The sequence below is a fragment of the Equus asinus genome, chromosome 20, assembly GCF_041296235.1.
Source record: "Equus asinus isolate D_3611 breed Donkey chromosome 20, EquAss-T2T_v2, whole genome shotgun sequence".
NCBI classification, from domain to species: Eukaryota; Metazoa; Chordata; class Mammalia; order Perissodactyla; family Equidae; genus Equus; species Equus asinus.
This window is the reverse complement of record NC_091809.1, coordinates 96425497-96437636: the sequence shown is the minus strand read 5'-3', so window position 1 is coordinate 96437636 and position 12140 is coordinate 96425497. Positions and strand designations below refer to the sequence as shown.

At 44.5% G+C, this 12140-nt stretch overlaps 1 protein-coding gene across 15 annotated transcripts in view; it reads right to left on the bottom strand.

Annotated features, from left to right (window-relative positions):
- The window catches only part of TEAD1 (TEA domain transcription factor 1), a 253830-nt gene that overhangs the window by 71393 nt on the left and 170297 nt on the right, over positions 1 to 12140 (bottom strand). For 8 of the 15 annotated variants that reach the window (XM_044752557.2, XM_044752556.2, XM_070491150.1 and 5 more), the window contains 3 exons: positions 4121 to 4185; positions 1684 to 1746; positions 1532 to 1594 (listed from right to left, as the gene is read on the bottom strand). In XM_044752557.2, the coding sequence (XP_044608492.1) occupies positions 1532 to 1594; positions 1684 to 1746; positions 4121 to 4185 (191 nt within the window). The remainder of the gene's footprint in view (positions 1 to 1531; positions 1595 to 1683; positions 1747 to 4120; positions 4186 to 12140) is intronic. The other 7 variants (XM_044752562.2, XM_070491143.1, XM_070491145.1 and 4 more) reach the window with 3 other exon arrangements.

Here is a 12140-nt window from a genome sequence, read left to right as displayed (position 1 = left end):
GCATCCCCAGGGGTCCCTTTTGAACAGGAGAGCTTTATTCATCACTCATAGGTCTTTCGGTCTAGGGCTGTGGGCCCTGGCCAGTCTAGAGGAACCACAAGACAGTGGAGAAATAGAGCAATTCATAACATCGCAGAGGGAAACACAAAATTGATGTCTGTAAACTTCTTTGTACATCATTAATTCGTTAGCTCAGAGAAACTAGAAACAGAGTCAGAACTTGAGCAAACACTGGGGAAGTTACATCCACATAGAGAGGACTGCATCTTTGGTTAAAAAGCAGGATCTAGGAAGTTATCTTAGTCTTCCAACTGCTCAGCCAGTGCAGCTAAAAGCCAGCCACCATCAGCCACACGTGCGAGCGAGCCAGCATGCTGCCCACTGCAGAGGGGGCACCAAATGCTCCTTCCTAGCCACTAGTCCTACTCCGCAGCCAGCCTTGCTTGCGTTACAAAAACCTGGAGGACTCTGGGAAGGCTCCAAGTGTTCACGACTCAGCGCTGGGGAAACTACACTCTGTTCTTTAGGTTTAGAACAAAAACACGAATATAATGAATCTATGAGAAAAATCAGAACAGAACAAAAAAAGGCCTGTGGGGAAGGCAACAATATGGGCTACAAATTCACTTTTATTATAAACTGAAGCTCCTCTGTGCAAACTATAACTGCTCTGCACTTCTAAAGTACAGCATTACAGAAAAAAAAAGTCATGTCAGTTTCACTGCAAATTCTGGAAGGAGAGAAATAGGGAGAACTTACATTTATAAAAATTGTCCATGCCTCCATTTTTGCTACGAAATACATTTTAAGAGACTGAAAAATGAGGCGTATGAAAATAAATTCAAGTAAACTCAAGCATACATGGAATTGCAAACATAGATTTGATCAAGAGCTTTCTCATCTAAGATCCATCTTTTTTTTTTTGGTAAAGGCCTCACTTGGAATTTCCTTTTTAATAAGAGAGCCATACACTTAAAAAACAATATTAAGCAATGTGGAAGAAATCTGTCAGAAAACACTCTCCGTGTTGGAAGAACACATGAGCAATTACATGAAAAAGATGTATTTTTCATAAGTATTCTTGAAAATACACTGAAAGCACAAAATAATCTCTAAATATTTTTTAAAACTTAATTTCACGATGACCACTCTGGAAGTGGTGTTTTCTTAAATATAATTTCTACACCAACTTTCCATCTCTGGACTTTTTTTCCTCTCTGTTTGGTGGATATTTGAAGGTTAAAGAAAAAAAAATCATGTTTCTGTGCCCAAAGTGATCAAGACCAGCTCTCTGCTGCATCTGCATTGTTATTAGGGACACACGCGCACGCACACACACGCACACACACTCTGAGCTTAATGTGAGGCTAGTACAGAAACAGAGAGATTAGACACAAAGAAATGTAAACAGCTCTCACATGCGAGGAAACTAGGTTACAAGAATCCCAGCACCAGGCATTCACCAGTCACCATGGAAAACAGGAAGTAAGATGCATAGCAACCACAAGCCAAAAAGCAGGAAAGCGCATACCTTTAGCTTGGAATGAAAATCACGAGATTTCCTTCTGGCAAGAACCTGAATGTGACTAGACACCTGCAGGGTAGGGGAAGGGAGGAAAACAAAGGAAAAGCCTGTAACCATGGAGATGAAAAGCCCCCTACAACTGGGCAAGCCAGACGTACCTTAATGGCGGCTTGAATTTCTCGAACTTTCTTTCTTGCTAAGACCTGTATATGACTAGACACCTACATTGTTCGGGATTATGAGGGGAAACAAAACAAAACAAAACAAAACAAAAAAAGGAAATCAAATATAAAATTGCTACTCTTTGGGGGGGGGTTCGGGGTGGGGGTGAGGGGGGAGGTTATTTGCATCTCAACAAAGCTCTGCAGTTAGGAATACACAGTCCCAGCCAGACACCAAGCCCCCAGCGCTGCTCTAAGCTTTTCAGACTGGGTCATCACTGCAGTGACTTGATTCGGGATGAAAGTTGGGCTAATCTTCGTTTTCTCACCGGGAAGAAATCAGCGGCACGGGATGCAAGGGGGAGAGCGGGGTTGCCTTCCTTATAAAATTAAAAAGGTGGGGGTAGAGGTAAATGAAAATATTTATCGCTTCTCAGTATCGGGAGGGAAAATCCCTGTTTCTCAATTTAGAAGAGACTATCCATAAATTAGCACATTCTGCAGAATCAAAAAGCTGAAGCTGTCGGTTGTAGTCTGATCTCATTAAGAGCTCTGGATTCTGTAGCAAACGTTAAAATAATACTGACATGTAAATTAGATCTCAAAGAGAAATGGAAAGACCCAGTTAGCAGAGCTTTTTTTTTCCCCCCCTTATAAATATCTTTAATCCTTCCACTCTTTTGGGCATTGACTGGGCGCCAAGTGGATTTGCATATTATTACAAAGCGAAAAGTGTGAATACAGCCAGCCAGCCATCCTGTTAGAAATCTGGGTTGAAAACCACATGGATTTGCTGAACAACAAATTCACATTGGAGAGGTATCACCAACCGCTGCCGAAAAACACCCCCAGGACGCCGGGGCGTGGAAGTCGAACCAAGCCCGGCTTCTGAGAGACAAGGATTCCACTGGGTAAACAAATTTGCCTCTCTTCCAGCGGGACCTGGTTAAATCTAGAAGAGTCCCCCAGTGAAGGGGTGGGCACGTGACCAGAGCTCACAGAGCAGCAGACAGCCCAGGTCCAGCACTTGCAGGATGTTGGGAATTGGATCTGTCCATTTCAGAAATGGAGAACCTTTCACGGAAAAGTTCAGCAACCCACACTGCGAGGCAACTACTTCATTTCAAACACTCTATCGACTCTAGGAACAAGATTCATGAGAATAAAAGATCCTTTCATCTTTAACTTTGTCTTCGAGTTTCGATTGTTAATTTTTTTTCTGTTTGCTTTTGTATTTCTTTATTAAGTACAGAGAAGCAGGAACTCCCTCATCCTCTTCACCCCTCCATCCGGCTCCTGCTTTTACTTGTTTTCACCTGAATTTTGTTCTTATGGGATTCTCTGAGTTGATGAGGGCCACTGTTGGGGGAGGGGGGGGCTCCCCGACCCACCGAACAGACAATGTCCAGCCTCTGAGCACTGGCAGAAGGCCACTTCCCTCCGTGCTGACTCAGCAGCCAGGCTCCTGGCTGGGGCACAGGGAGCATTCCTGGGGAAAAGTTCTCCCCCGTCATAAACACTCACGAAAACAACTCATCACTGAACAGAGAACTGGAACCTGCTGCTCAGGCTGAACGCGACCACAGCTGAGCTTGGCTTTTGGTTTGATTATAGTTTCTAACATCCATGCCAGATCAATCAGCATAGGTCAACATTAAAAAATAATTTTTTTTCTGTTAACAACTCACCCATGAGCTTTGTTTGATTTTTTCCCCCCTTTCTCTTTCTTTTTCTGTTTTGAGTTAAATACTCATTTCTCATCCATTCCAGTTCTGAACTGGCTCAGAGATTCGGGCTGCTTCACACATCAGAAAGAATGAGGCGAGCCGGAGCCCTGACAAAGGGCAGAGGGAAATTCCCGATGCTGCTCTGCACACAAGTATGTCAGTTGTAACTTCATCTCAGTCACAGCAGCTACTGACAAAAAGCCACAGCTTAAGGAGCGACAGTTCCCTGGACGCACATCATTCAGTATCATATTCAGGCCAACACTCACGGCTGCTAGTGTTACTTTTTCATTGAAATCATGACTAATATATGTCATTGTTCCAGGATTTTACAATGCGTAAAATCTCCAAATTTCATGACTTCAAGTGTCTTTGCATCTGCAGCTTCTGCAACGTTTGCAGATGCATAGCTTGGGAAAGAAATTTAAGTCTGAAAACACAGTAAAGGAGCAGTTCATACACTGTCCTTACCAGCGTAACTTTCCCAAACGTGCATAAAAAGCACTCTGGAGACCACATCATAAAGGGTCACTGAAATGATGAACAGTAAAAACTGAGCCAATTCAAATCACCTACAACACTGACGTCCTTTCAGGGAACTCAAAAACTGGGGGCTCCTAGGAGCCAAAGCATAGCCAGCCACTGCAGCCAAAACGCCTCCTTGGGCCATTCGCTGACATGCACAATTTCCAGGGAGGTTATTTTACCTGTTTTCTGGTCCTCGTCTTCCCTGTCCTGAGTTTGATGTATCTGGCTATCAATTCATTCCTACCTGAAAGAAAGAAGAATGTACAATAAGATGGGTTACTTAAAAAAAAAAAAAAAAGCCTCTGAGAGCTAAGAATAGAATGCAGAATCAGGAATTTTTAAGTTGCAGATATAAGTTGATTAATGCTAGGAAAATAAAACAGCACAATTGTTTGCAAAAATATTTACTAGGGGAAATTAGGACAAACGGCATTTAACATGAACTACGATCAGCAATGGAGGATAGAAATGTGCATTTTAAAATTGTGCCTTTTTGTTTCTTTGCATGCTCGAACCTCAATGGGTGGTCACTTGTATGAGCAACAAATACAAAGATTAGTGTGGGAGCACACAAACTCAGTTCTGTCCTGGTCTCATTTTTCATATCCATCCCTCCCCACCCAGGTTTCCACTCATTGTTAACTCCAGTTAGTCATTACAGCCATAAGAGAATGAATGAACTGTGGTGGCCACGGAAACCCTACGATCATAAGAAGCTAACAGCATGAAAACGGAGCCCCCTGAAGGTAGTCACCCCACTAGTAACTAACTATACACAAGATTGCATCTGTGAGAAAAAAATGAATCGACCTCCTCCTCAAAGCTGTATAGCCCCCCTGCAAAGAAAATGCCTAAAATATAAACAAATACCTCCCATCCCTACCCCACCAGGAGACTGAGAAGTCTCCAACTGATAACCCGACTTCACGGAACTCTAAGATAACTCTAAGATAACGGGGAAATACATCCCTGAAGCTAAGAGAGAAATACGTTACTAAGATACTACATGAACTAAGACTCCACTCATACATGACACAGGTCCACATGGTAACTGTAATCCTAACTGGATAGCTAGTCGTATAATTTGTGTTTGCTGTCTTACTCCTCAGACACACTGCCTTCCTGAAGCGGGCAAGAACTTTGTCTCATTCCCTAAGCCTCCCCAGCACCCAGCACACTGCGGGGCACACAGAAAGAATAAATGAGGACATAGCACGGCCTGTGGTGAAGAGAGTGAACCATACCCCCCAGAGCTCCCCTGGCCAAGTCAAGAACTGGCAGCACCAAAGACCCGGTGAGGGAGTATCCCTACAGAAATCTTGTCTGAGAAGTCTAAAGATTCTCCCATCACTGCCCAGAACGCTCCTGTCATCACAGCTCTGCCACCACCTGTTGGGTGAGGACTGTGCAGCAGGCCACAGTCACCAGTGAAAGGCAAAGGAATCGTAGAGGCTTGGGGCTGGAAAGTGCCTCGGTCATCCACTCCCACCCGTTAGTCAAAGTCCTTATAAACCTAAGCCAGCACTTCCAGAATTGAGGAAACAGCCCATTCCATCTTAAGACATATTTGAGAATAAAAACACCCTCCTTATTTGGGGCTTCCTGTAACTTTCATCCCCAGATTCTTCTTCTTTCTCTTCACAAGGCTAGTCCCTTACACACCTGACTGCCTTTCAGATATAAATGCCAGTTTTCAGGTCCTCCTGCAGTTGGACCCGGGCTAATCCTCCCTGTTCCTCTGTTACCTGTGACAAGCTTTGGAACACTCCCATATCCATCCTGTGACCATCCTTTGTTTATCTGCCTTTCATAGCCTGGAGCCCACAACTGTAGTCATGCTCCTGCTATGACAAGTCCCAGCAGATCTATCACCTCCCTCATCTTAAATACTTCACTTCTATTAATGCAGCCTAACGCTGCATTAGATTTTGGGGGGACCACAAAAAACTGTCAATTTATGTCAACTTGAACTCCTAGGTCTTTTTCATAAAGGCCGTTCCTCAGATACATTTCTACTCCTGTCCCTAGTCTTTTCATGCATAGTCAGGATTTTCAGATCCAAATGCAGAACCTTAACGTTTATTTCTATTGCATTTCATCCTGTTAGATTAGGTTTATCATTCCAGCCTGTCAGGATCTTCTGAGATCCCAATTCTGTGACTGAACTGACCTTTAACCACAGAAAAAGGACCTCTAAATTCAGTTTGGAGGACTGCTTCTCTAAGCATTCTCTTTCAAACTTTCGAGAACTGCCAATCTCCCCTGTAGTGTCATCGGGTCTACTTCTCTATCTCTCAGATGGTTGTACAGATTCTGCAATTTGTCTCAAAGGCTCGCCGACAGCAGAGCCCAGCTAGGAGTGCCTAATTACCAGAAGCCAGACCTGAATGACAACGTCTGCAGACGAGCCAAGCATCCTCCAGCGCGGGGCTCACCGTGCACCCTGTTCAGGGCTGCCTGAGTGGCCAAGATGAAATAAATCCAGGGCTCTGTGTTACATGCAATTTCAGCTGAACCGTGTCCAGATGGCAAATACATCTTCTGCCCCCATACTTGCTTAATTTCTATGAAAGCAGACAGAATAGCTTGGTATGTGTGACACACAACCTGTGTAACTCATTTTTAATTTCCTGGGGCATTTGGCTGAATGGATGAGATCAATATCCAGGACAGACAACTTGACCATAGAACCCTGTAGTCTATGCAAATAGCACCCCTTGGAGTTAAACAATGTCAACGTAAACTCCAATTAAAGTACTTCTGAAGATTACCACTTCTGCAACAGGCTCTCGCTGAGGTCTACCAGGAGCTGAACGCTACACTACAGCCATCGTTTCACTGAAGGCTTATCATAACTCTCACATTCCTGCTCTTCACAAGAGCAGGATCACCTTTCAAAAGCCTGTGTGTTTTCTTTCATGCCGTGTTTCAAGCCACGAGGAGTGATTAATCTGAGGGTCCAATGAGTTTCTTCTTGCCTCACCATAAGCAATATCACGAATTCCGATTTTAAAGTCAAATTCAACTAACGCTAAGCATCCACCGTGACCTGAACACAGTGTTCATCATTTTATTTCATGTGAATTTTTTAATGACTGTGAGGGTGGCTTGGTACACAGAAAATATTATTCCTGTTTGACTGACTTTTAAAAATGTACATTCCAGGGGCTGGCTCCGTGGCCGAGTGGTTAAGTTCGCGTGCTCCGCTGCAGGTGGCCCAGTGTCTTGTTGGTTCGAATCCTGGGCGCGGACATGGCACTGCTCATCAGACCACGCTGAGGCAGCGTCCCGCATGCCACAACTAGAAGAACCCACAGCGAAGAATACACAACTATGTACCAGGGGGCTTTGGGGAGAAAAAGGAAAAAATAAAAAATCTTTAAAAAAAAAAAAATGTACATTCCATTTAAGTTATTTAAAAAATATACTTAAAGACCCTAGTCCATCTTTAAGTTTTAAGTTCAATTCACATGTCTTACAATTTTTACAATCATTTTCAAAGGACCATTTGATTAATGTTTGGTCCATTTTATAAACCTAGTTAAACTCTTTTAAAGACTTAAAACTATGTATTTAATTTAGAATGCATTTAATTCTTTTAAATATTAGAATTGTTTGATTTAACTTACAAAACTTTCTCTTAAACAACTCTTAGAAACCTAATAAATTCCCTTCAATGCTCTAATATTGTTTACAAATCTAGTAAGACTTCAACGCTCCCAAAAATCAAGTCTAAATCAATTACTTCATTGCACTTTTTTTTTTTAGATTGGCACCTGAGCTAACATCTGTTGCCAATCTTTTGTTGTTGCTCTTCCTCGCCAAAGCCCCCCAGTACATAGTTGTAGGTCCTCCTGGTTGTGGCATGTGGGACGCTGCCTCAGCATGGCCTGATGAGCAGTGCCATGTCTGCACCCAGGATCCAAACCAGGGAAACCCTGGGCCACTGAAGTGGAGCGTGCAAACTTCACCACTTGGCCACGGGGCTGACCCTGCACATTTTAATTTGGAAATACAGGCTAACTTATTGCATGGGTCAAGTTATTTTAAATAATTACATGAAATATCAATTATGCACAAATTTATTAAAAAATATTAAGACTATGACTTTGATTCTATTAAAATCTTCCATTTTCCATTCTAAGTCTTCCCAGAATTAAAATATGCTTACCCATTGGAAACAAGCATGCCATTCCAAACAATTTTGGACTATCTTTTTCGGCTGCTTGGGGCTGTACATATTTTGGAGAAATCAAGAAGGTTCTGAATGAATTGTCAGTACCTGATAGGATGTCCTGAGTCCTGTTTATATTTCTAGAGCACCCTCTGCAAATGAGGGGGATCCACACAGTCCACAGTCCTGGGTTTAAATCGTGGTACTAGTATGCAGAATTCCGAGGACCGGGAGCTCAGCAGCAACAGCCATCACTGATGTAACTGGCAGTGGGCCTCCGGTCTGCACCTCAGTCTGACTTTGCAGCCATAATCAGAACGCTGGGTATTAGAAACGTTAACCCACATTTGTCTAACTCTCTCTTCTAACCTGCCCCCCTGCCCCCAGAAACACACACACATATGGTGGTGCTTGATCCAGTAAACCTTACATTACAAAAATGACTTTCAACAAAGTTAACTTTAAAGTTAATCACGGCATTCCCAAACCAATCTTACAGTCATATGGGGACCATCTCCTTTGTGCCTTCTCTGAGGGCTGCCTGCTGCATCAGGGATGTGAAGAGAAGACAGCCTGCCTGCCACAAGGAGTTCACCGTCCAATACAAGGGCTGAGATAGAGCAAACCAGCTCGACAGGGAAGAGGATGACTACCGCCATGAAAGAGCTTCTAGTCATACCATGGCTAATCAGTCACAGACGATTTGGGAAATCTAGCAAGCCTTCCCCCAAAGTACTAGAACATAAGCTAGGCCGTTAAGGATGGATTACATTTTCTCCAACATTTTATTATGAAAAATCTCAGACACACAGAAGTTTTTTACAGAAAGAATTTCAGTGAACACAATACACCTACCACCTGGATCCTGCATCCACTTTTTCCATACCTGCTTTACCACAAGTCTTTCCACTCCTTGATCCATCCACCAAGCCATCTTATTTTGTTGTTGCTGCAGCTGCAGGCATGGTAACACTGCTCCCCAAATCCTTCAGAATGCATATCATTAACTAAAGTGATAAGACGGATGTTGACAGGCAGAGTGGAGGCAGGTAGGCTGAAGACCATTTTAGACCAAAGCAGCAGCATTTCTTTAAATATATAAGCAGGAAACTGGGACACTCAGAAACCATGCCTGCTGACCCTGAAGCTCCCTAGACCACAGCGCACTCTTTCTTTCTGAGCCCGGGAGCCTCCAGGTTGTATACTCACAGCATTCACGGCATTCCTGACTCATCTTCCTCGTCTTTCTCTATAAAGACGTGTAACTGCCCATAGAGCTGAGTGGCAATGTCATACTTCGCCACTAAGTGTCATTATATGGCAGCTTCTCTGTAGCAGAAAACTTCCTTCAGAAATGCACATCTGATCACCCCTTTAATCGGAGATTCTGCAGCTACAGTTCTCGCCTTTCCCACAGGCAGCAGGCACCACCAACAGAGACAAACACAGCCTGACCTTCTACTTTATACTGTGATCCTCCCTAGGCCCTGCAATCCAGTTTTTGTTTTATTTTTTCTCTCTCCTAAATAACACAACACAGTTGAAAGCGAGCCCATCATCGGCTTCTCCTGCATCCCGAATGCAGTGAAATTTCCTGGTAAAGGAGCAACAGAGAGAGACTTCGGCAGAAAGGCACGAGTTTGCACTGTGCTTGCCTTACCCAGACAGAAGACTGGTTAACGTTGTTGTGGGCTGGGTGTGTAATGGGATGTGGCCTCAAGGTCATGTTTGAGGCACAGCAAATGCAGGGTCTGTGGCTAGAAATTGTAGCCCAGAGACACTCTGGGCTTTAACAGTGGAAGAGCCACTTTGTAATTGAATGGAGTCAGGGAGCCACAAAGAAAGAAGTAACAAATGGAACCTCCTCCTCCTCGGGGCTGCAGCCAGTCCTAAGGCAGACGCACAGCATGGAGGGCTGCGATGGCCCAGGGCTGGGGCAGGGGCTCCAGCTAATGCACTCTGAGGAAACCTCCCCTGGCCCTCTTTGCCCTGGGAGGGATATGTAACTATTCCCCACACCTTTTTCCCATGTTAAAAGAAAGAGACTCAGAAAGAAAATTCAAACTTCTCTTGATTGCTAGACCAAAGTTGTATCAAACAGGCATCGATGCTATGCTTGCAACCATAGGGTCTTCCACACCCCCTCACAAACCCTAACTCAGCCCACCAGCACTACTAGACTACTAGAATGTTCCTTGTTAACACCCTGAGCTCCCATACTGTCCTCGCCCCTTTCTGCACGTCTGGATTCTGCCCACCTTTCCAGTGCCTCGTCCTTCAGGAGCCTTCCAGCTAGACAAGGCCTCCTCTTTCCCCTGAATATCCACAGCCCTTGACCTGGGCTTCTCCGCTGCTGATTCGTATCTTTTCTGCCTTGTATCATGTCAGTACATGTCATGGCTCCAACCAGATCATAAGGTCCTTGACAACAAGAACCAACGTCATTCATCTTTTCTCTGCTTCCCCTTCCCAGGCAGCCCAATGTTTGTGAAGTGAGTCATTGTTAGGGGCAGAAAAGGGGCTTCTGCATCCCCTACAATCCAGGTTGACACATCCAGGACCATAAACATAAAGCAAAAAAAGAAAAGAAAAAGATGACCCAGTAGGAAGAAGAAAAGAAAGATGCCTTCCACAAAGCGACCATACCACAGGGCACGGCTCTGTCCTCTGACACCAGCAGCCCAATGAAAGAATGGTTTACAAAGGACTTTCTCAGGCAAGATTCTACAAGATGGTGTTAAAATGCTTCCCAGCCACAGATCCGTTTTTATCAGCTGAGGTTCATCTAGAGAAAAAAATATCTTAGGATATGAAAGTCAACCACCAGAAAGCACTGGAGTAAGGGACAGCGTGAGAGCCAAGTGTCACTGGCTAGGGAGAGGGCTACAGAATGGGGATGTTTAATGACCCTGTCCCCCTGAATATCTGGGGAGTTTATATCTACGCACGCTGCCAGAGGAAAGTGTGAGGAGTTAATAATTAACATTTTCTTCCACACTGCTGCCATTGTCCTAGCAACATGGGGGAAATAAAGCAGGTCTACCAAAGCTGGCCAGCCACCCACTTGTCAGACACCCACTGCACCTACAAGCACAAGCAATGTGTGAGTATTAGGAGGGTAAAAAGATGCCATCCATGCCTCCCAGGGGCTTACACCCGTGAAGGACTCTCTCCCACGACAATGGGGTGAAGTCACCCTAGCCTTTCCCACCTCTCTCAGTCAGAGCTGCCTGGCCCCATTTATCTGAATGATTACAGGATAAACGCCTGCCCTGCCCCCACCAGATCCAGATAGGAAGTTCCACAGGAGCACAGACCACAGACTGGATTTTGCTCATCACTGTAGCCCAATGCGAAGAATACAGCAAGTGCTCAGTAAGTACACACTGATGGAATGAATGACCGAATGAGGGCAATGGGAAACCAGAGTGGGAGAAGCTAAGATGGAGGGGAAAGGAAAGTTCATGAAAAAGAACATTCTAAGCAGCCCCAGAGTGCAGCCAACGAGGAAGTTTAGACACCAGTGTCTCGGTTAATCCCCAGCATAAATCATTGACCAAAAACTATCACCAACATGGAAAATCACCAGAAAAGGCCAGGCAGCCCGTTCTGGGCTGTCAGGGACTGCTACTGCATGTTCCTGATCTAAAGGTTTACAAAATGGACTGATGGCCTTCAGGAGGTGAACACTGGCAAGTCCCTGAAATAACCTGCATCTGCATCCACCCAGGGGCTTAGAAGGAACAGCACTAGAAGAAGGAATACACAGAGGAAGGCTGTGTTAACCCTTGGGGAGTCAGAACTTATTCCTTGCACCCCTTCAAATGCCTGGCCATAACTCAAGTCCCACCTTCTCGCAGCTCCTATCAGTCAACCGCAGCTGATAACATGATCAAGTGATGGGCCCATAAAACTCCGTGTTCTCCTTCATCTTAGCAGGGGACAGCTTATATTAGACTACAAGGGCCAAAAAGAGGCGAGCAAGTAAAAATGTCTAATGCGATGTACTGAATGCAATTCCTCTA